Consider the following 25,947-nt stretch of genomic DNA (forward strand, 5'->3'; position numbering starts at 1 on the left):
CCTCATATGTAAACAGGAATGAATAATCATAACTCCATGCCATTTAGTCATTGTGAGAAGCAAATGAAATTAATATAAGGACCAAACTCCGACCATTTTCTTCTCTTGCCCAAAGTCCTATCTAAGGGGCCCGAAGAGTCACACCCTACAAATCACCAAGTCTCATCAGAGGAGTTTTATTCCATGCTATGTAACATGGCTTAGTTTCCAACTTGACTCTGGCAGAACATCACATGACAGATAAAGAAGGATGTCAAAACATTTTACCCCCAAATATGTTTCTTTGCCATATTTTTAAATGGGCTGCAAAGCCATCCTTGTTGGGGAAAATTGCATCTATATATATTCTCTATTAGCATAACAAGATCTTTCCCCATTCCAGGCCCTCCCGATCTTGAAGAGACTGAGAGGCCAGGATCTTTTAGAGGTCTGAACAGAAAACACTGAGGCTTCACGCACCTGAGAACCGTGGTCTCCACAACCCCTTCTCTTAACCCAGAAACTCCTTTCTCTTGATTCCAGGCCTTTCTATGATAATTTAACTCTTTCAACCAATTGCAAATCAGAAAATCTTTGGACTTTGACTCTACCTTTTACTTGTGCCCCACTCCCCCACCCCACACCACGTTACCCTGCCCTATCAGACTGCACCAATGGACACCTCACATGTACTGATTGATGTCTTTTGTCTCCCTAAAACGTGTAAAACCAGGCTGTAGCCCGACCACCTTGGGCACATGTTCTTGTTCTCAGGACCTCCTGGGGGGCTGTGTCATGGGTCTTGGCCCTCACATTTGGCTCAGAATAGATCTCTTCGAATATTTTACAGAGTTTGACTCTTTTTGTGGATAAATACATAAAGGAATGAGATGATTTTTGTGACATGTAGTTATCCTTCTCATAAGTGTTACTTATTATGATAAGTATCTATAACAATCATGGTAGCTGTTGAACTACTTCCATGTGGAGAAATGGAAAACTGTCCCATCCTCTTAAAAGAGGTTTTCAAATGCTCTGCAATTCCTCTCCTGTCCATTTTTATTTTGCATGTATCTCTTTAATTGGGCTGAGGCTGCTGGTTGTAATGGGTGTTGCTGAGTCATCTGAGGACACAGGGACCTATGTCAGGAAGAACTGCTGGCAGGGAAGCCATCAAAAGACAGATTAGACATCTCCGAGGCAGGAGTGAGTCACCCGGTGGTCTGTGCTTTGTACTAACACACCGGAGCCGAGGAGAAGCAGGGACGGCTCTGAGACATCTTCAGTTTCATCTGCAACGTGGCTAATTCTCAGTTTAATAAAACCAGCTTGCTCTGTGGATGCACAGGCTAAACACTGCCTAAACTACCACTTAGCAAACATCTCTTACCTCTCCCACTCCTTCTTTCTTTGCCTCTCTCTCCCTTTACTCCTTTTTTTTTTTTTTTTTTTTTTTTTTTTTTTTTTTTGCTATCTCTTCCTTTCTCCCCTCTTTCCTTGTTATTTTCTTTTTTTCTTTTCTTTTCTTTTTTTGAGACAGCGTCTCATTCTGTTGCCCAGGCTAGAGTGCAGTGACACCATCTCGGCTCACTGCAACCTCCGCCTCCTGGGTTCAAGTGATTCTCCTGCCTCAGCCTCCTGAGTAGCTGGGACTGCAGGCACCCACCACCACATCTGGCTAATTTTTGTATTTTTTAGTAGAGACGGGGTTTCACTGTATTGAAAAGGCTGGTCTTGAACTCCTGATTCACCCGCCTCAGCCTCCCAAAGCGCTGGGATTACAAGCGTGAGCCACTGCGCCTGGCCGTCTCTGCCCTTCTTATCTCTCTCCAGACAGTCTAGACTAGATGCCATCAAACTTGTTCTGTAAAGGGCCAGATAATAACCATTTTGGCCTTTGCAGGCCTTACAGTTTCTATTGCAATGACTGGGCTTTACATGCAATTGGGTTTCAATAAAACTTTATTTTCAAAACCAGGCAGTAAGTGGGATTTGGGTCATGGGTTTTGATAAATGCTAAAGGAAATACTCTTGCTCTTAGTCACCCTCTTCATCATAAACCAGCAGAATAAAGCACAGATTTCAGCCTCATGGTCCTAATTTCTGGGTCTCTGAAGTTCCTGGGCACTCTCTCCCAGGTTCTTGATTAAAGAGACTGAATCCCATATTCCAGAACCCTCCCTAGATCTGGTGGACATGAAAGAATCATGAGTTCTAACTTATGTTGCTGACTACTATGTGGGAACACCTGAATTCCTGTCTGAGGTTAGAGAATTTGGAAAACAAACCTTGGTTGATAAGATATATGAAACACACACACACACACACACACACACACACACACACACACACACACAAATAAATAAATTAAGGAGGATGCTTTTGAGTGTTTAAATTCTTAGGACTGCAGTAGCAAGTTTAGCAAAGGACACAGGAGGAGCTCGATCCGGTTTGGCAAAGGGTCTGGCTAAGACAACTGTGCAATTATCACCTCTGGTTTTTGGGGTTTTAGAATTCTCTATTCATGCTAATGACATAATGACATTGCAATGAACAAAACCACATCGGTGAAGTACAGCAAAAATCAAGGGTGGAGCAACACAGTTTTATTTCACAAGCTTCTCCTTAGGGAAGGGATTAGAGCTAGAGTTTGGAAGAGGTTTGCATGGAAGAAACGGAGAAGCTGTGAACAGGGCTGGTTTGTCAAAGAAAGACATAAACCAAGGGTGTGTGCCCGGGAACATTATGGACATGAAACTTGCCTACTGTTCCCCCATTAGTATGCAGTCTTGCCTGAAATAAACAAAGCATGTGCTTTGGAGTCCACACTGTCTCTCGTATCTCTTGCCTCTACTGTGCTGCAGGGAAGGAGGGGGTCCTGGGAGACAGCAAGGCTCATTCTACTGGAAGCTTTATGATTTGAATAGGGCTGCTGACCAATATGCCTGGAGATACCCCAACTGTCCTCTATGACCCTTACTCCTACTGCAGAAGTCAAGTCTTTCCCAAAGAAACAGAACAAAGGATCATCACTAATTTTGTGTTCCCTTTATTTTGTTTCTAATATATAATTTGTCTAGGAGGCAGAGAACCTGGGTTTGAGCCTCAACTCTGCACTGCTTCGCTGTGCATCCTTAGGTGAAGTCGTATCCCCTCTCTGGCTTTGGGTTTCCCTATTACTGGACTAAGTAGCAATTTATGATCCAATACAGTTGTAAAAGCCAGGGAATATATAATTCTGTTGGTTATATACATCATATTGCATATATTACACATATGCATAGATATGCCTGATACGCATATTGCATATATTGCATTAAAGAGCTTAATACAGGGATATTTGACTATTATAATATACAAATAAGACAATGGAGGAATTTGCCTCTATCTTGTAGTTAATACAGCGGTAAGATGCTTGGAAAGACTGTCAAACGTTTGGCAGTAATTCAGTGATTACCTCCTTGCATCTCTCTAGAGGTATCTAGTGTCCTTTCTAAAGAAAATATGGTCCCTTTCATTAGAGAAGATATTAAATCGATGACATAAGTCTTGCAAAAGTATATCTGCAGTATTTTCTACTTCATTCATTCATTTTTTCATTCATTAAACAAGTTTTGTTTATGTACCCGCTGTATGCCAAGCTCCACTGAGTCCTGCAGTAAGGGAATAGCAACAAGGATGGATATGGATAGTGTATGCCCTCAAGGAACCTATAATGCAGTGCACTCAAGTGGCCAGGCAACATGGAGAGGTCAACAATGGCATCTAATGTGTGCCAGGCACAGGGCTAGCTTCTTTATGTTTATTTTCATACTTAATTCTTAAAGAATTCTGATTTTAAAAAGAGAAAACTGAGACTCTAAGAAATTAATCTGCCCCAGGTCACACCCCTAGGAAACTGCAGAACCTTCATCTTACTTATTTCACCTCTCTTGCTTTGCTAAATGCCACAAACATGGAGATAATGGAGTTCACAGGCAGGGTATCCAGCTTAGAAGTCTTTATGGGAGTCTTCACAGAGGAGTGCAGAGGCTGAAGGATGGATGAGATGTCAAATCAGGAAATGGGGTTAGGAAAAGAAGGAAGGAGGAATTCCATTTTTATAGGGTGTTGCATGCAGCAATCCACACTTATCTAAAAAAAAATTTCAAATGGTGAAATTTTGGATGCTGTAGCAAGTTGAATGGGAAAAATATTCAGGGGTAAGGGGCATTCAAGGATTTCCCCAATCCACACTGCCATACCATTCCTAAGCCAGCCCCAAGAAGACTGGCTGTGAAGGCCTCTCAGGCATATGCCATCCTCAGAATGGACGCATGTGTGGTCATCACTGCCTGAGCTGTGGGACTGTCCAACTCTACCCTAGACTCGGATGTCAGCCCAAAGATATTAAGCTGGGAAGCTGATCAAGGGCAGTGTTGAGAATATTAGCAACCCATCCAGTGGCCCAGAGCAATTTATGAGAATTCTAATTAGATACAAGGACTTCTGTAACCACACAAACACTCTCTACCCTGCCTGCCAGCATGGGGTCCCCTGCCGTCAAAAGCTATCTCGTATGCTTCAGTGGAAGAGCGACCAACAAAAAAAGGACTCAGGATGCCAACACCAACCCACTCAGAGGGAGAAAGTGAGCTTCTCCATTGACTTCCCTGCCAAGGCTCCCCGACTCCAAGATCTGTGAGCATCATTATGCTGAACGATGATTTTAAAGCTCTAGAGTCCACTGAAGCAAGGCTCCTCATCAACATGAGAGCAGGGTTTTTGGTCCTCTCCAATCTGAATTATTGCTGGCAGAAGTTACAGTACAAAAGGAACAGAGAGAACCTGATGAACTAAAATTGTGTGTGTGTGTGTGTGTGTGTGTGTGTGTGTATCTGTATCTTTCAAATATTTAACATATGATTATATGTCCAAATATGATATAACTAGGGTCACTCACTAGTTTTAAAACTTGGAGAGTCCGGGCAAAATTGGTTGAATTGGTCACTCTATTCGTGTAATTATTTTTGGAGACAAGGTCTCACTCTGTCACCCAGGCTGGAGTGCAGTGGCATGATCATGGCTTACTGCAGCCTCAAACTCCTGAGCTCAAGCAATCCTCCTGCCTCAGTCTCCTGAGTAGGTGGGCCTACAAGCATGTACCACCATGCTCAGCTAATTTTTAAAATTTTTTTGTAGAGATGGGTTTTTGCTATGTTGCCTGGGCTGATCTTGAACCCCTGGATTCAAGCAATCCTCCCACCTCAGGCTCCTAAGTAGTTAAGATTATAGGCACGAGCCACTGCACCTAGCCTAATATAGTATCAATGCAAGAGATATATGTGCCATATCTTTCAAATATTTCACATATACTATATATATAATCTATTATATACACCTAAATATGATATAGGTGCAATTGAATATACCATATACATAATTTTAAAAATATATAATATATACATTTAATTTTATGTGTTATATGAACTCAGACTAGATGTCAGGGACGAGTAATGTATACTGGAGTTTAAAAATAAATCCACAACCATTAAAACTGAGCGAAATACAAAGAAGATTAAATGCTTCTCAATGCTAAAAAGTATTACTTATAGCTAAGCTGACCCGGCTGCCTGCAACCCAGGTTTCTCCTTGCAGCTTGGTTTAGTGGAAAAATGATCACAATTGGACTCAGATGAACTAGAGCCAACTGTTACCTCTACAAAAGTCTGAACAGGGTGTTGTCCATTGGCTGCTAGCATTAGCATCACCTGGGAGCTTGTTAGAAATGCTGGGTCTCAGGCTCCACCCTAGACCCACTGAAACAGAGTCTTGTAGGAAGATCCCCAGGTGATTCTTGCTCATGGTAAAGCTAAAGAAGCTCTGCTGCAGTTCACTTGACCCACTGGAGCCTCATTGTCCTGCTTTGTGCAATGGAGATACTAAGAGTTACACCAGAATGTTATATAAAGGCTTACTAGGATATTATATGTGATGTGCTTGGCATAGTGCTGAACCACAGATGAGAGGCCCCAAAACAATTTTTTTCCTTCCTTTTTCTCAGCACCATTTGTGTGTGAACAATAAAATTAGGCATTCTTCTTCTTCTATCTTTTTTTCTGGTCCCTAGATATCAGAAGGGCTTGACCTTTATGGGCTTTCTTCCGCTTCTTCAAATCCCAGAATCATTTTTTTGAAAATCACAAAATGCATGAGATAGATGGGACCTATGGGATCCCCTGTTCACCTTTACTTCAAAGCCAGAAATGCCATTCTTTAAGTCCAAGGCTCACCCAGTCTTCAGGTTCTTACTCAAGGGTCATCTTTTAGGGATCAAGCAGAATCGAGGTACTCAATAAAGAGTTGCTGGGTGCTGGATGAATAAATGGCGGAGGCTTCTATGAACCCTAGCCCATTCTATTCTTTGTCTAAATCTTGCCACACTTGTTTTCTTTATGAATCATTCTGTCCTTTATTCTTATATTTAAAGATACTAGTTATGTCTCGTATTTCTCCTTGACCACTCTCTTAGCTAACCAACACACCTAAGAAGAATATATATGTATATACATATACATACATAGGAATATATACCACATATATAACACATGTATGTATATATGTATTTATGTCTACATATGTGCATATATACACATGTGATATAAATTTATATATGTGAATTACTAGACACGTTTCAATTTTAGGATTAGATTTTTTGCATTTATACATTTGTCAACCTACTGGACTGTAAGTTCATTGAGGGTAAGAAGAAAAAGACCATGACAACCCCTTCTTGGAACATCAGTGCCTACGAAGGCATCTGTTTCTCAGTAATTGTTGGGTATTGATGCTGATCAATGCCGAAAAATGCCAATGAGCACTGCTACTCCAGGACTGAGAGTCAAAGATGCCATGGTGCACTCTATCATTTTAGAAAGACCACAGACAATTAGATGGGAAAAGGAAGGCCACATCTTGCTAGGATCTTGTGTATGCTTCCAGGCAGATAAGCAGTCTTTTTCCTAGGGAAATGCATGGCAGGCTTCACGTAAGAGGTTCCCTCAATAACCAAACACTCCATTCAAAGGTTATATTTACACAGCTCATTAGGAAAATTTTTTATACTTTTGACACTCATTAGACTCATAATCGTCCACTGAAGCTACTGTATAACAAGAGATAAACACTCCATTCTAGATGAATAATTAGGTACTGCTCAGCACTGTGCTCTTTACACGTCTAATTTTAGAGCATAATTAATCCTGCTGAAGCTGTATACGATAAGTGAAATATTTATGCAGCTGTGTTAATTCATGTATTTACTCCTAGAGAGACATTCAGAATTGGTCATGGCTTTCCGGGAAGATCATCTAGAGACACCCACTGGAGCAATGGCATTTCCTCTCCCAAGTCTTTGCCTCCAGATGGCCTCAAGAGATGAAGCTGAAAAGACACACTTGCCAAACCCAACAGTCTGACCAGGAAGGCAATGAGCCAGAACAGAAAATATCTATGAGAACCTAGATGTTCTGTAAGTACATGAACAAACCCCTGGCCCATCTGGATGCTTTTATTGTTTATTTTTTATTTGATGCAAAGAAGACCTTTTCTGTTTAGCACCACAAACGTTGTTTCTATGTTACTAACTTGACTATATTATTGCCAGTGCAACACTAAAGAAGTTGTTTGATACTAGAGTTGTGCACAGGTAACTATGGTGATGATGAGAAGGAGAAGGATGAAGAGGAGGAGGAGGGTGGCGGTGACGGCCATGATGATGGTGGTGATGATGGTGGTAATGAGGATGATGGCATTGGTCATGATGATGATGATGATGATGATGATAATGACTGATGGTGATGATTATGGTGATGGTGGTGATGATGATGATAATGATAATAATGATATCAGAGGCGTGTGAACCAGAACAACTCTATCTTAAATAGGAGCTGGGTAAAATGAGGCTGAGACCTACTGGGCTGCATTCCCAAATGGCTTAAGGCATTCCAAGTCACAAGATGAGATAGAAGGTGGGCACAAGATATAGATCATAAAGACCTTGCTGATAAAACAGGTTGCAGTAAAGAAGCCAACCAAAACCCACCAAAACCAAGCTGGCCACGAGAGGGATCTCTGGTCATCCCCACTGCTACACTCCCACTAGCGCCATGACAGTTTACAAATGCCATGGCAACATCAGGAAGCTACCCTATATGGTCTAAAAAAGGGACGCATGAATAATCCACCCCTTGTTTAGCATGTCATCAAAAATAACCATAAAAATGGGCAACCAGCAGCCCTTGGGTCTGCTCTGTCTATGGAGTAGCCATTCTTTTATTCCTTCATTTTCTTAATAAACTTGCTTTGACTTTACTCCATGGACTCGCCCTGAATTCTTTCTTGCATGAGATCCAAGAACCCTCTCTTGAGGTCTGCCTCAGCACCCCTTTTCTGTAACAACGATGGTGATGGCTAACATTTATTGAACCACTTGTATGTTACAGGGTCTATGCTAAGCTATGCACTTGACATGTATTCTCTCATTTCATCTTCACACCAACCTTATTAGGTAAATATTTCTCTACCCTTTCACAGATGAATAAACTGAGGCTAAAAAAGATCACTTCTTTCACAGAAGTATTTGTAAATGCAACAGATTTAGTTCAGATGTGCACTAAATTACTGCTTCCTAAAGGATTTACACATCTCAAGAGTTGAATTAGTCATCTTTGATAGATATCTTAGAGAATTAAATGTAACAACAGTCTTCCCTAATTGGTCCCCTTCCAGAGTAAGGTCCCTGAAGTAGAAGCTTTGCCCCTTACTAGCTAGGGGATTTGCCCTCTGAGATTGAATTTCCTCCTCTGTGAAGTGGGAATAAGCAACATTTAACCTCATAAGGTTACGAAGATTACATTGAGGAACATATGTAATGCATCCAGTATGATGACTGACATATCCAAGTCCCTAAATATGTTAGCTGTTTTATAATAGATGGTTCGAGAGTGATACCAATGGTGGGTGGGGCTAGAGTTAGAACTCACTTATTTGACAGATACCTATCACATTTAAAAGTTTCCTGCCAAATGAAATACATCTTAATATCAACCGTTCATCTATACACGTATTTATTCATTCAACCCTTTATTGACCAATTACCTGTGATGTTCAGTGTTTTGTTTTAATGCTAGAAACAAGACTCCTGTTTGCTGAGTAGTTCACCCCCTGTAAGGGTGTTTATCCACCCCCATGACAGGCAAAACATTTGGCCCCCAATTCTTCAGTGTACTCTCAGTGTCCACACTTTTGCCATAAAACTTCAAAATCTGTCACATGAAAGGTAAGAGTATACCCGCAATCCCTTGACCAGGAACGTGGACACCTGACTTGCTTCGGACAGAAGGATATTAGCAGACATGAACATGACCAAGCAGCGGCTTGAAATGTGCATGTGCAGCGAGGCATTCCTTTCTGTGCTTCTGCCATAGCCAGGAAAAGAGTTTCCCCAGGTAGCTGCTACCCTTTCAGCCTGAGACACAGCATAAACACGTGTGGAGCAGAGACCACACCGCTGATTCAGGGCTTGTGGCAGGAAGCAGAGGCACTATCCCCACCCCAGGCAGAGCTTTTCCACTCAACCTGCGCTACCATGAGGAAAATAAATGCTTATTGTTGTACGCCTCTAAGATCTCACAGCAAAAAGCTGACCAACACAGCCACAAATCATTATTACACAACAGAGAACATGGCCAGTGATCTGAGGAAGGTACAAATGCCCTAAGGGGAATTCAAAGACTCAGATGTTCTTATTTGGGAGTTAAATATAAAACACCTTTCGCATGCTTGATGGCACTGTGAGAATCTAGGATTTAATTCTGTGAATAGAAAGCAGATAAGAAGCCAGAAGTAATTGTGCACTTCATTGAAATTCACACCAACCCTACGCACTAGCTAACCTCTGCCTATTTTGATATTGCATTTCACCGTAGTGGTAACTAGATTTTTCTCTCCCACCTCTAGCCCAGCATAGCACATTCAGTAACCATCTCTGAATACAGCCTCCACCTATTAGAATGGGGCTTCTGCCCTCTGGCCTGAGCCTTTCTATCCCCCTCATACTGAGCTCATTTTTGGTGTTAACCTGCTATCTGAGCTGACTTTGCTTTTTCCATTTCCTCAGTGTTATTAATGAAAAGGAAACCAACCTGCCATTCCAAGCCATGGCCAGTCTCTAGAGGCCATGCCAGGAAACTCTGGGCTATAGTGAGATTACCAGCGATGAAGTAGAAAGGGCAGACAGGAGGAAATGCTTCTGGTGACACAGCTGGCCCAAGTGGCTGTATAGTTCTATAAATGCCACAGTCTCATTAGGCTGTAACAGAGATGGAATTTCCTTCATTCCTCCATGGGATAAGAAGATGAGTTGCCATGTTGGTACAACCTGACCCCACCCTGAGTCATGCCTGGTGAGTCTAGGAAAGAGTCTTTGACCACAAAATGCATCAGGAATCCTTTCTCTGGAATGAAATTGGGACTGATTACAGTCTAGTTATGTAATTTTGTACAGCAGGGTCTCTCAACCACAGCCTACCAACATGTGCGGTTGGATAATTCTGTGTTTTTTGATGTAGGGGGCTGTCCTGAACCCTGTAAGGTGTTTCCCTGCATCTTCTAGCCCTGGCCTCTACCCATGAGATCAGCAAGCAGATTCCCAGCCGTGATCACTGAATGTGTCTCCAGGCACTGCCACATGTCACCTAGGGGACAAAATTGCCCTTTACCCTCTGAGAACCACTGCCCTAGAGATAAAGCCTATGAATTCCCACTTAAGGCGCCAGGACTGCCCTGTCGCCTGCCTTTTTCTAAACCTATTTAACTCTTTCCTAAATCCCCCGAGAGAGACTGTATCCTTAGAATACTTTTGTTTGTTAAATTTAGTTATCTAGAATTGCTTTCCATTATAAGCAATCTAAAGAACCACGGTTTCATGTGACAGGAACTCAGTAAATATTTTTAGGGAGCAAACTCATCATGCAAAGATCTACTGGGAAGCCCAGGAACAAACAGAGCGAGTGTGAGGGTCTCAAGTCCCCCTAAAGAAAGGGGTCACCTGGGGTCTTACCATCACCCACAAACTGAAGCAAGGCCAGGTCGATCTGCCTCTTCCAAGGAGAGCCTTTCTGAAGGGCAATTCCATAACCAGTGGTGGCAAAGATGTACCCACTCCCGATGGTCACCAGCTTGCAGCCTTCATCCCTCCCGGCCTTGTAATTCAAGACCGCGGCATCGTAGATGAAAGCATCCAACTTCCTGAAATGACAAGAAACCAGGGGGTCAGAGGGATGGCCAGGTACCACCTCGGGGTCTGGCTCCTGAGGCCTGATCCTGAAAGCATCACACACTTTCTTTCATGCTGGTGATGATGACTCATGGCCTCTTCATCCCCTCGTCATAAAAGGATCTATTTTTAATGAGGAGATAAAAGCCAGAACCTTTTCTCTCCAACTTACAAGAGGCAGCTAAATAAAGACATGAAGGATCCATATACCCAAGTGAGTAAACAGTCGAGTTTGCTGGTTTGCTAAGTGTTTGTCCTGAACACTCCCAACAGTGGAGAACACTGGCCTATTTAGAAAGGTTTGCATCAGAACAAAATAAACCACTAAGTGGCAGAAGAATTTGGTGGTAGTGTGAAGGGGAAAGGAACTAAATAGGAATAATATTTTTTCCTCCCAAGAGAAATACGTGTGCTGCTTATTTATCATACAGAAATTATTGCAGAATGTTTAAAAATCCAAATAATATAGAAAAGTATTAAAAATCATTAAAATTAAAACTACCTATAATTCTATAACTCAAATGCAACCTTTGTTGTTAGTGAACAGCCTTCCAAATTTTTAATGAGTATGCACAAACACGCATACACAGAGATTGGCAAACTTTTTTCTGTAAAGACAAGATAATAAATAGTTGAGGCTCTGTAAGCCATACAGTCTCTGTTGCAGCTATTAAACTCTGCTGTTCTGGGGTGTTATGGGCTGCACTGTGTCCACCCCTAACATTCATACAGAAGTAGGATGAACCCCTAATCCACTGTGGCTGGCATCCTTATAAAAAGGAGAAATCTGAACACAGACATGCATACAGGGAGAACACCATATGAAGACTGGAGTTATGCTGCTGCAAGCCAAGAACTACCAGAAGCCAGGAGAGAGGCCTGGAACAAATCCCTCCCTGGAGCCTCAGTGGAAGCGTGGTCCTGCACATGCCCTGATCTTGGACATCTAGCCTCCAGAGCTGCGAGACAGTCATTTCTGTTGTTTAAGCCACTCAGGTTGCATTCCTTTGTTATGGCTGCCCCTGGAAACCAAGACATAGCGCCAAAGCAGCCATAGAGAATGCGTAAACAAACGAACTTTGCTCTGTTCCAATAAAATGTTATTTAGGAAAACAGATGGGTCTATGGGCTGTAGTTTGCCAACCCTGGTTTTAATCCTGAAAATGTTATTATGCCACACAAACTATTTCACAAATTGCTTTCTTCTCTCATGCCATAGTGAATATATTTCCACGTCAATAAACATAGCACTTTTAAATTTTTTGATATACTTATTGAGGTATAATGTATGTGCAATAAAATGCTTGATGAATTTTTACATATGTATATATCCTCGAAATCACCATGCAGTTCAAAATGTGGAATGTTATCATTTCCTTAGAAATCCTATGCATGCCCCAGAAACAAAGCATCAGGTAATCTCTCCAAGGGCACAATTGTGCCTAAACATTATTATTATTATTATTATTACTCAGATGGAGTCTCACTCCGTTGCCCAGGCTGGAGTGCAATGGTACGATCTCAGCTCACTGCAACCTCCACCTCCCGGATTCAAGAGATTCTCGTGCCTCAGCCTCCCAAATAACTGGGATTACAGGAGCCCGCTACCACTCCCAGCTAATTTTTATCGTTTTAGTAGAGACAGGGTTTCACAATGTTGGTCAGGCCGGCCTTGAACTCCTGGCCTCAAGTGATCCACCCACCTTGGCTTCCCAAAGTGCTGGGATTACAGGCCCTAATTATGGTTAGATCCCTATCAGTGGTCCTGGATATTGTTTCCAAATGTTAAAGTTATTTAACGAGGCTGAAATGATCACTGTGGAATGCAGGGATGAATGTCTCAACTCTAAAATGGGTAAGAAAACTAAATTGGAGATGACTCAATTTCATGACACTTTCTCAACCTTATTGCCTTTCTTTCTTTAACAAGAAAACATAAAACAGTGAAGCAAAAAAATAAAAATGAAAATGGCAAAGAGAGGATGTGAAATACTGCATCTTTTCGGAGACAGCTGCCGAAGGACTCCCTATGGGAACAAAACTATTTGGCAGGTTTACAGCCATGTTCTTCATTTTACTTTTTTTGTTTCTATAATGGTTTGAGGTGGCGCAAAACTGTAGGACTTGTCTCATCCATAGAAACACTCTGAAGCTTTGATCTCAAAGTGGGGGAATCAGAGACTTGGTATTAAGCTCTGAGAGTATTTAAAGGGAATCAGATCAAGCAGTAGCAGAAGAGAACTGGGCACTGATTGGCAACAGTGATGGTAACCTAGAACTGTCATTTGTAACCTAGAGCAACCTAGAGCTTGTCTTGATGACAGCAAGTCAAGAGGAACAGCCACCAATAGTGAGACCTATAGAAATATGGGATGGAGAGTTACACAAGGTCAAAAGTAACTCGTGTATCGTGGGAGTAAGGTGTGTAACAAGAACACTGGAGTAGTAGGTAAAAGTGACCTGAGTTCTAGTCTAGGCTAGGATGATGGTGCAACCTAAGGAAAGTCACTTTCTCCTTTTGGATTTCTGGCTTCTCCTCTGTGAGAGGAGGTGGTCATTGTGGTCTTGCTGAGACACTTGTTCACCTGTGGCATTCTAAGATTCTGTGAGCCAATAGTCATCTTCTGTGGCTATCCATAGGGAAATTGAAACTCTAGATAACACATGTATCCTGAAGACTTAGGGCCATGGAAGGTGTTGGTCTCTTGAAAAAGCTGAGATAGTTGCAACGTCAATACTTCCCATATCAAAGTTGCCATGGAGATACAGAACCTTGGTTTTATTTATACTTTCTAAGTCCCACCCAACACTCATCTCTCCATTCCTCAAAAAGTAAACATAAACACACACATGTACACACAGGCACATTCAAACATTAAGGCCCTCTGTTGGAATTCATGGAGTGAAACCTTCTCCCATCCTGCTAAGCCATTGTGCACTGAGGCGCTGCTGGGTTGGAAATCTAAACATGTACCTAGCAACCACATGAGAGTTGTCCAGAAGCAGTTTAAGTTGGTATTTTATGGACAGGCATAGACATCTGCAAATCAGTACCATATTTCATGACAGGTCTTTTTGAGCTGAGCAATAAACAGACATATGAGTACAAGGAATAAAGAAAGTTTTCTTTGGGAACGAAGTTTGTAAAAGCACAATGCTGAAAAGTCAGAGGCAGGACAGCTGCAAAAGATGTGGTTGACTCTGACCAATGCAATTACACATTGGCATGACTGGGGTGGGCTGGTGGTCATGCTCTCAGAGGGGTCTGGCCATAGAGGGGCACAAATGGGCCGGCCCTCCACGGCCTGACTGTCATCTTAGGGCCATGTCAGAACCAAAGTAATGACAACACAGAAAGGAAACCGTAGGGCCACACGAACTGGTTTCTAGACTCTAGAAAGCTGGGACCTACACACAATGGCTACAGATAGCTGCATGTTTAAAAACATTCTGGGGCATACACAGTCCCCTTTAAGGGAGATGGTCATTGTCTGAGACACCATCTCACACCAGTCAGAATGGGCTATTATGAAAAAGTCAAAAAATAACAGATGCTAGCAAGGTTATGAAGAAAGAGAAACGATTATACACTGTTGATGGGAGTGTAGATGAGTGAAACCATTGTGGAAAGCAGCATGGTGATTCCTCAAAGACCTATACTGGGTACATACCCAAAGGAATGTAAATCATTCTATTATAAAGACACATGCACACATATGTTCACTGCAGCACTATTCACAATAGCAAAGACACAGCATCAACCTAAATGCCCACCAGTGATAGACTGGATAAAGAAAATGTGGTACATATACACCATTGAATACTATGCAGCCATAAAAAGAACAAGATCACGTCCTTTGCAGAGACATGAATGGAGCTGCAGACCATTATCCTGAGCAAACTGATGCAGGAACAAACTATGAATTAAAATAATAGCCAATGGAATCACTAATAATCGCTTTGAAAAAAAGAGATGGCCATTGTCTGCAAGGTGTTTTATAAAATACTTAGCATTTTACAGACATCATCCCACTGAGGCCTCACAACTATCCAGTAGCAAGATATGATTATTATTATTGCTATTATTTTCCCATTCTGTCTATGAGCAGAAAAGTTTTGGAGAGGCTAAGGCAGCCTGAGGCTCCATGGTGGTATGTCCAGACTTTATATTATAAAACCCTCTAGGACAACACTGTCCAATAGAACTTTCTGCAATGCTGGAAATGCTCTGACACGGTCTACTATGAATATTGAGCACTTGAAATATGGTTAGTGCAATTGAGTTGTACATTTCATTTAATTTCATTAATTTAGATTTTAATGTAGGGGAGCCCACGTGCCTATGGACTACTGCAGTGGACGGCACAGCCCTAGATGTTCCGTGGCAAGCAAGGGGAAGGCTTAGGGAGCAGGACTCTGGGTCTCCCTTCTTGCTCTGACCCCAAAAGTCTACTTTTGATCTGTTTTCTATCGGAAAAAATAGTTGTTCCTGTTTTGAGAAAAAAAAAAAAAAATCCCCTAAATCTCTGAGATTTGTCATCAGGGACTTTGGGCACCTGTATTTCTGAGGCTCAGTTTTCTCTATGAAAAATGGACCCAACTTGCTGGGCACGGTGGCTCACACCTGTAGTCCCAGCACTTTGGGAGGCCGAGGTGGGCAGACCACCTGAGGTTGGGAGTTTGAGACCAGCCTGACCAACATGGAGAAACCCCGTCTCTAGTAAAAATACAAAAAAATAGCTGGGTGAGGTGGCACATGCCTGTAATCCCAGCTACTCGGGAGGCTGAGGCAGGAGAATCACTTGAACCTGGGAGGCAGAGGTTCCAGTGAGCCGAGATAATGCCATTGCACTCCAGCCTGGGCAACAAGAGCAAAACTCCATCTCAAAAAAAAAACAAAAAAAGAAAAAAAAAGGAAAGAAAAATAGAGCCAACATTATTTGTCCTTAAAGGGGTATTGGGCATAAAGTGATAATAAGTAAAGTATGTGTGCGATGCTCAGAACATAACATGCTCAAAACACATAAATGCATTCGATCAAATTCAGATTTTATGGCAAAGGGGCTCACCAATTTTATGGATCCTATAGGAGAAATCCAGTTCTGCATACTTTATATGCATTTTTTTTTATTTGGTCCTTCTCCTTGTGCAGGGATGGGCATACTACTGCTTTCCCTATTGTCAGATGGAGAAACTGAGGCACTGAGCATTAAAGTGACTCAGCACCACCACCCAGCCCCTATGTGTCAAAAGTGGCATTGGAACCTATGCAGTCTGACACCAAAGGCAACTGACATAACCACTGTGACCAAGCCATGTTATCCATAAGACTTGTGGAGTAAGTGGAGGCAACTGTATTACTTAGGAAATTCAGATTGGGGATTTCAGCTATAAATAAGCCAAATGTTTTGAAAGAAGAGGCAAGGATGGGGCCAGAGCAGCCAGAGTTTCAATAGTTGTGGTGGGTTGTTCCACTTCATCTATCTCGTTCCCAACAGCCGCACAGTCATCTAAGGGGCTGGAGTTACCTTCATAGAAAACTCTTGACCCTAACATAGTCTACTGCAGTCCATCGGAAGACATTTAGGTGTGGGTGGCCATAGCTTCTTGATGAAGATGGAGGGTAAGAAAGAGAAAAAAGCCCACCTGAAACGGAAGCCCGCCATATTTCAAGTGCTTAGTTTCCATAGTAGACAGTGTCATAATATTGGTCCAATGTGAACCAACAGCATTTAGAGGGGTTGAGCTGCTACTGCTGGATGCAGAGTGACTTGTTAGGCTGCAACCTGGTATTGGCAGCACTGGCTTGGAACACCACTGAGGGGCTGGTTCCTTAGAACCAAGAGCAGCCAACTGAAAGCCCAATTAAGAACACACAGCTAAGGGAACCCAGTTACTCTTCTCTGCTTGGTGCATGTTCTCTTCCTTTTTTCAAGAGGAAATTGTCTTTGTGCCACATTCTCAGTTCCTACCAGGTACCAGGGTTGTGTTTCTCCCACTGGGTAGGAGGAAGTTCAGAGGTCAGGTCTGAGAACTGTGGGATGTTGCCCATGATGAGGACAGAGATCCCATCTGACACACTGGGGTCTATGGCACCTTTCTGCCTCCATTCCCTATAGAAGATGTTGGAGAGGAGTGATCACACTTCTCCAATGTCTGTGACAGACCAAAGACACCTTGGCTTTCCATCATGAGGGCTAGAGCAGTGCTGGAGCCCAAATGAATTCCACGCTATGCTGGCTGCATGACAGGCTCACCCCCTGCCAGGCGTCTTAGTGGCTGTGCGGGTGCCATTACCTTCTCCATCACCGGCAATTCCTCAAGGAGCACAGATGATTAGAAATGACAGTAATTCAGAATGAGAGGGGGAAATAAGACCTCCTCTCTGTAAATTAGCAAAGAAGCAAGGTAAGGAGGGATGTCACCTGTGCCCCATGCTACTTTAACCTAGTGGTTTCCTGCCAGACTTATTGACAGCTCTCAAGAGCTGCTACAGCTTTCACAAGTGTGTAGATCTGACCCCATTCCTTTAGTCAGTGGGTCTCTCTTATACCTGCACAATGGCCTTGAAAGTCCAATCCTAGCCCCAAGACTGTTTGTTGGCAAATCTAATTGTCCCTACACCGGGGAGGACCATACTCCACAGTCGAAGCATGGACACGTTAGGGATAGGAATTTGTATTGTCAAGCGACTTGACATTTCCTAATCAAAAGTTTCCGGTTTTAGCTCATCATCTTCTTATGCATGTTTGCAGATGTTCTCTGGGGGTCTCAGCACATTTAAAGGCTAATTATATAGTTAAAGTTAATTATTCATTCATTAACATTCAAGAAGCCTTTAACAAGACACTGCTTGTCTTGATGAATTAATGAAACCAGCGTGTGCGTGTGTGTGTGTGTGTGTGTTTATGTTACTGAAAATTAAAACATCTCTTTGATGATAACTGAATGTATTTTTTTCAGGTCAAACCAAACACTTGCCAGGAAGAGAAACACATTAACACGTGAGGTCAGTTGGCATGTTTGGGCAACTGTGGAACAGGGAACACAATTCAGATTTACTTTCACCAGCTCCATGAGTGAAGCCCAGTCATGGGACCTCCCTGAGCTTCAGTTTTCTCATCGGCAAGATGGGAAATACCTTATTACAGGGCTGGCTGTTGGATGGATTAAAATGGAAGTGAAGGTGTTTTGTTTGTAATTGCAGATGCTGGTGGGATTTAGGAGATTGTCTGGCAGTGGTGGTATCACTATGCAGAGAAGCAGTGGAGGTGTGGAACACCACCAGGTACCCATCGAGGAAGGGCATTCATGATCCCCAGAAATGGTACCACTGGGGCATGACAACCTTTGAAATTGTTTACTTGGGCAAGAGACACTCAACCTATACAGAGACTATCTGCCATCAGCACAGGATGGTCTAAAACTGGCTTTGGGAAAATGGCCTAGAATCACATTTTGATTCTGGGTTTGTGAATACAAACTCTAAAGTCAGAGTTATACCAACATTGATGAATTTTCACAAAGGAAGCATTTTTCAAAGCAAACTCCATCAAGCTAATTGAATTCCTTGATCGATGTCTTGCAGAGCATAGTTAAATCGTTCCCAATTTTTTTGGAAACATTTTTACTGGGGTCAATTCTTTTGTGTTTAAATTTTATAAATATTTGCTTCATCAATCAGCATTTGGACCACCACAAATGTTACTAATTTATAACTTCTGCCATGTTGAGTTTGCTTTTGTGGTTATTATTTCCACTAAGTCCAATTCTCCTGGGTCAAAATTATACAGAGAACCAAAATTAGCTAAGAAGATTTGAGTCATCTATGGATTTTTAGTCAATACCAAATTTCACCCTATGTGCTTTCAGCTCTAGTCAGTTTACTTTGTGTGGGTTACTTCTACCAATAATATTCACTGTGAATTGGGCAAAAAAGATGGATGGTTAATATTTATTTTTTTAGCTGAGAATAAATCCTGAGGGATTTTATAAGACAGAGGTGGTAAGAAGCAGAGAGGAGAGGAGAGGATAGAAGAGAGGAAGAGAACTAGGCAGGAGGAAGAGATCCAGATGGAAGGAGGTACCAAGCAAAACAGGAAGACAGAGACAGAAAGAGAGAAAGAAGAAAAGACAAGAAAGAGAAAGTGAGAAAGAGAAGCAGAGAAGGAGAAAGAGATAGTAGTGAGGTACAGACAGGGAGAGAATAAAAAGTGAGATATATTAGTTGCAAGAAACTAAGAGAAAAAAGGAGGGAAAGAAACAAAGAGAAAGAGGATAGAAGAAGGTGATGAGGAGGAAGTGAGAAGGACAGTGATACAGTTTGGCTGTGTCCCCACCCAAATCTCGTCTTGAATTGTAGCTTTCCTAATTCCCACCTGTTGTGGGAGGGACCTGGTGGGTGATAAGTGAATCATGGGGGCAGTTTCCCCCATACGGTTCGCATGGGAGAGAATAAGTCGCATGAGATATGATTGTTTTAGAAGAGTTTTCCCCCCTTACTTGGTTCTCATTCTCTCTTGCCTGCCACCATGTAAGACGTGCCTTTCACCTTCCACCATGATTGTGAGGCCTCCCTAGCCACATGGGACTGTGAGTCCATTAAACCTCTTTTTCCTTATAAATTACCCAGTCTCGGGTATGTCTTTATCAGCAGTGTGAAAATGGGCTAATAGAGAGAGAGAGAGGGAGAGACAGGGAGAGGGGGAGAAAGAAAGAGGGAGGGTGGGGATAGAGAGAGACAGACAGAGAGACAGAAAGAATACCCAGGAGATGGAATGTACCCACTTTGTCTATTGACTGCTAATTTCAAAGAGAGGGAAGGACCGTAATGGTTGAGCAAATCCATCTAGCTGTAAGTACTTTGTTTCTGTTAAATTTAATGTTGGACCCAAACTGACTATGCCCAAGGAGTTCACAGAGTATGTAATCCAGTCTCTTCATTTTTCAGATGAGGACACTGAGGCCCAGAGATCTCTGCTCAGTGTTTCCAGACCGGCCTGTCACTCACCAAAGCAGTGCACCTTCAGGACACCATTGCCGGGCCCCTCCAGTGCAAAGCCTCAGCTGGGACGCAGGGTCAGAGAACTGGCTCTGCACACTTTGTGGAAAGTTGGGCAAATCTAAATATTTCTGTAAGCCTTGATTTCCCCAACTGACAGGAAGGAAAACATAATCTGTCTCCTATGTTGGTGCACTGGTTGAATGAAGTCACAGTCATAAATTTGGTGAATTGCAAAGCACTATGCAATACTGTATTTTCTTCACAACTCACGCTCTGACATTGGCACAGTATTGGTTCTTTCTGGAATGTTACTCTTTATGGAGCTTCTTAGAGTGGACTTTTCAAGGGTTGGGATCAGAGCTAATCACTCTGCTGCCGATTTCATGAAGCATAGCATTTTTATAATACTAGAACAATGGCTCAAAAAGGTTTTCTTTGTTCAGACTTTTCTTGAACATTTACTATGTGCTGGACTCTTTGCCTGAATATCTCATTTAATCTTTGCAATGCGCTTCTAAGTGAAGGCAGCACAATTAGTATAATTTTATAAGAGCGGAAAACTGGAGTTTAAGATGTTAATTAATTTGTCCAAGGTCCCAACACTGGATGTTACTGGAGTGAGAATTCAAATCCAGGATGCTTAGCCTTTAAGCACTCCAACATTCTGTTAGTAGTGATGACACCGCAGAACTTGTCACACAGGAGGACTGAAAGACAGGGACTCTCAGGGGCCGGAAAACATGAGAGTGAAAGAGAGATTATGGAAAACATCGAGATTTGTGAAAATGCTATTATGTGTTAGATAGAGTGCAGAGTACTTTCCATATAGAGTGCAGAGTACTTTCCATAAGTCAACTTAGTTATTTCTCAGAGGAATTCCAGGAAATGGGATTGTACACATGTGGGAATCAGGTTCAGGGAAGTTATTTAATTCGCCAAAGGTCACACAGCTGGTATTAGAGACAGAACGTTAAAGTAGGCATTTCTTACTCCAAAATCCACTCAGAAAATATAAAAATAAGCAAATCAAATAAATTGACTATATAAGTTTGAAGGCTTCCAGAAAATATAAATACTTACACCAAGAAATTCTATGTCCTGGTTTCATTCCTAGAAAACCACTTGTAGAGGTACACAGAGGAATCCCCAATGATCCTTAACACAGTCATATGACTGATAGACCTCATCCCATCCCCCCAAAAAAATCTAGTAAGAAGAAAATGCTTTAAAAAACCTCTGATGCATGCATATCATAGAATTCTTTCCAGCAGTCAAAGAGAATGAAGGCAAAAAATGGAAAGCTCTCCAAAATACATCGTTCACTGAAAACCAAACTGTGACATACTGCATAGAGTTTGATAGCATTCCACAGAATAAAATTGTATTTTTATGTGCAGACATATTAATATATACAAATGCAGACTGGGCACGGTGGCTCATCCCTGTAATCCCAGCACTTTGGGAGGCCGAAGTGGGTGGACTACTAAAGGTCAGGAGTTTGAGATCAGCCTGGGCAACATGGTGAAACCCCATCTCTATTAAAAATACAAAAATCAGCTGGGCATCATGGCGCACCCCTGTAGTCCCAGCTACTCAGGAGGCTGAGGCAGGAGAATCACTTGAACCTGGAAGGCGGAGGTTGCAGTGAGCCAAGATCGCACCACTGCACTCCAGCCTGGGCAACAGAGCAAGACTCCGTCACACAAAAACAAAAACACATACAAATGCATGTAATAAAAGTCTGGGAGAAATGGTACGTACATCAAACAGACAACAGTTTGGCATTGAGATGCCAAGCCAAAGGAATGATTCCTTATCCGTATTTTCATTTTTTTTTTTTTTTTTTACAATGAGGATATATTTTTAAATGAGAAGCAATATAGCAAAATGGTTAAGGGCATAACTCCTAGAGCCAGTTCAAATCCCAGCTCTGAAGCTTACCAGCACTGTGCCTGCGTCAAGACTTAACCTGTCTATATAGTGGAGATGCCGAGCATGCCAACCTCACGGAGAAGCTGTGAAGATTAAACGAAGAGTTACAGGTAATGCACTCATAAAAGCTCCTGGAGCCAGGTGCGGTGGCTCATGCTGGTAATACCAACACTTTGGGAGGCTGATGAGGGTGGATCCCCTGAGGTCGGGAATTTGAGACCAGTCTGGCCAAGATGGTGAAACCCCATCTCTATTAAAAATACAAAAATTAGCTGGGTATGGTGGCGCACACCTGTAATCTCAGCTACTCTGGAGGCTGAGGCAGGAGAATTGCTTGATCCTGGGAGGTGGAGGTTGCAGTGGGCCAAGATCGTGCTGTTGCACTCCACCCTGGGCGAAGGAGCCAGACTCTGTCTCAAAAAGAAAAACACCTCCTGGTATGGAGTGATGGCTACCTAAACAACCGAGACCAGGAGGCAGGGGATAGGGATGGTACGGGAAATCGGCCAGCACAATTACCACATGATGGTGACAGTTCACAAGCAAGAATCCACTTTGCATACCTCTCTGCCGTGCATCCCTGTGGAATACAACACCACTCCTCACAGCATACCCAGATAAAGTACTGGACAGCATCGCCTCTTCCCCTGGTCCCCAAGACAACTGAGGACAGCCTCCTCTGGCAGTGCTGATGTCAGACACCTATCAGGAGGTGATGATGGGAAAACCACACTACAGCCTAGGTGAGTATACCTCCAAATTCATGTCCACCTGGGACGTCAGAGTATGCCCTTACTTGAAAATCATGTCTTTGCATATATAATTATTTAGCGATCTTGAGATAAAGTCATCCTGGATTTAGGGTGGGTCCTAACTCCAACGGCTGGAGTCCTTAGAAGAGGAGACATACCGAGGGAAGAAGGTTACCTGCTGATGGAGGCAGAGATTGGAGTGATGCAGCCACAAGCCAAGAGATACCTGGAGGCACCAGAAACTGGAGGAGGCAAGGAATGACCCTCACTTAGAGGGAGCAAGGTCCTGCTGACACCTTGATTCTGGACTTCTGGCCCCCAGAACTGAGATAATAAAATTCTGTTGTTGCAACCCACCACGCTTGTGGTCATTTGTTATAGCCACTCTAGGAAACTACTTCACTGGGGACACCTGAAGGTGCAGTACCTGAGTTCCTATCACTCCTCCACCTGCATTTCTCTACAGGAGAAAGGAGGCAGAGCTTGCTTTGGGAGACGCAGCTGTCTGGGGTTGGCCCCGGGCACTTTCCATGGGGTATAAACAGTGTCTTCTAACCTGTGCTACAGGCTTTCAGTGGCCTGAGTGAGCCCAGTGCCAGGAAAACTCACTTCTCCCTGCAGCAAGAGAACACACAGGGCTGATACATTAACACCATGACCTTTTTAGCACCTGGGTCAGTGGAGATGTGTTTATAATTTTACGGTGGAGTGAAAGGAAGCTGAGCTATTCCAAATCTGCGATCTTCATGGGCAAGAGCAACTTCCCAGCTCCTAACCCCACGACCTTGTAACAGATAGGTACAACCCTTGCCAAGCTGTTCCCTTCTCAGGACAAGCAGAGGGTTAGCACAACATCACGGGTCAGAAAAGATGTTGGGTCTTCAACTGAATGCTGCCACTACTACTTACTAGATGTTAACCTTCAGATGAGCTCTGGCTTCTGCCTGAACTTCAGTGTCCTCCTCTATAAATGGAGAAAATGACTGTCTGGCAGAGTTGAATCAGGAGGAAATGAGATCACATGTTTGAAGTTCCCATGTGAGTTCAGCAAGCAATAACAAGAGGTGGGCCAGGTGTGTGGTGGCTCACACCTGTAATTCCAGCACTTTGGGAGGCCGAGGCAGGCGGATCACCTGAGGTCAGGAGTTTGACACCAGCCTGGTACAACGTGGCAAAACCCTGTCTCTACTAAAAGTGCAAAAATTAGGCAGGCCTGGTGGCGCACATCTGTGGTCCCAGTATTTGGGATGCTGAGGTACAAGAATCACTGGAACCCGGCAGGCGGAGGTTGCAGTGAGCTGAGAACTCGTGACTACACTCCAGCCCCGGTGAAACTCTTGTCTCAAACAGACAAACAAAAACAAACAAGAGGTGATCCCTAAGGATATAGAACCTACCAGGGAGTTCCTGCTTCTTCACAGTTCTTCCCCAGAAGGAATTTTCTGACCATGTGCTTCCTGTGACTTGGCTGGAATAGAAGAAATTCACTTCCTCCACCCTCTAGCTCCATGCATTAATTTATTTTCCTCATCTCAATGGAAGAAGAAACATTACCCCTTTTGAAACAGTAGTAAAGATTTTAAAGAAAAAAAAGAGATCTTTTGAAGTAAAAATATGAACAAAATTGGTACTAGGTTTTGTATAATGGTGGGCAATTAGAAACGGCCTTAATTGTGAAATATTATAAGAACAGTCATATTTTTTGTTTTGTTTACATTGGGACTCAAAACATAGGCTCTGCGGTAAGATTGATCCCAGACACGCTGCTTAATCTCTCAATGCCTGTTTCCTCAAAGGTGGAGGAAAATCATGATAGTCACCGTCATACAGGGTTGTCATGCTGTTTAAGTTAGATAATGGAGGCAAAGCATTTAAAACAGTACCTGGCACTTAGGTAAGCTCCCAATAAATGGTACCTGTTGGTTAGAAATACCTCACTTGAGCCAGGCACGGTAACTCATGCCTGCAATCCCAGCACTTTGGGAGGCCAAGGTGGGAGGATCACCTGAGGCCAGGAGTTTAAGATCAGCCTGGCCAACATGGTGAAACCCCATCTCTCCTAAAAATACAAAAATTAACTGGGTGTAGTGGTGCACCCCTGTAATCCCACTACTTGGGAGGCTGTGGCATGAGAATCACTTAAACCTGGGAGATGGAGATTGCACTGAGCTGAGATAGTACCACTGCACTCCAGCCTGGGCAACAGAGCAAGACTCTGTCTCAAACAAAAACGGAAAAGAAAGAAAGAAAAAAGAAATAAACAAACAATAAAATAAAATAAAAACAAACAATTAAAAAAAAAAAAAAAAACAAAGAATTGCTTTGTGTCCAAAGCAATTCAGGTAGCTCATATTCACTGTAATAGAATAAGGTTTACACGTACGGATAAAGCAATTGGAGTTAAGTAAATTCAGAAGTGGAATAGTAGCTCGGCCTTAGGGAAAGTCAGTAAACAGATACTCAGGCCACAGACTCCACAATTATGAAAAAAGAATCATGCATTAAGCTCTGAATTGTGCGGTAGTCCAAGCAAAAAGAAAACTGTAAGTTGTTACAAGAATTGTGTTGTCCACAAGATCAAAGCATGCCTCAAACGGAACAAAGCAATGCTCTTCATTGTACAGAAGTGTGAGGGATGCCACAGGACGACGTTCTCCACAAGCTGTCCTGTAATAACCATATCAGCAACCTTTTCAAAAATAACTATTTCTTGTAGTACCTTTCAGTGCTAGTTAAGGCATGATGAAAACCCAAAGCAGTAAAAGCTAAATTAATTAATATTCCTCTAGCTCAATGAAACTATCACCTGGTCCTTAAATGTGGAAACTAAACAACAGAACTGTCCACTTTGATTGCGAAAAGCAAAACAAATTTGCATATGCACTGATTCAACTTGTATGAATTGTATACATGTGTCGACAATACAAGAATGAAATGCAGGTAAAACTACAGAATTATAGTCA

General features: G+C 42.6%; 1 protein-coding gene across 2 annotated transcripts in view; it reads right to left on the reverse strand.

The window, feature by feature from the left end:
- GRIN2A (glutamate ionotropic receptor NMDA type subunit 2A) overlaps nt 1-25,947 on the reverse strand; it is a 423,682-nt gene that overhangs the window by 26,306 nt on the left and 371,429 nt on the right. For both annotated transcript variants that reach the window (XM_010370261.2, XM_010370264.1), the window contains one exon: nt 11,081-11,268. In XM_010370261.2, the coding sequence (XP_010368563.1) occupies nt 11,081-11,268 (188 nt within the window). The remainder of the gene's footprint in view (nt 1-11,080; nt 11,269-25,947) is intronic.

Source organism: Rhinopithecus roxellana, chromosome 20 (assembly GCF_007565055.1).
Source record: "Rhinopithecus roxellana isolate Shanxi Qingling chromosome 20, ASM756505v1, whole genome shotgun sequence".
Lineage (NCBI taxonomy): Eukaryota > Metazoa > Chordata > Mammalia > Primates > Cercopithecidae > Rhinopithecus > Rhinopithecus roxellana.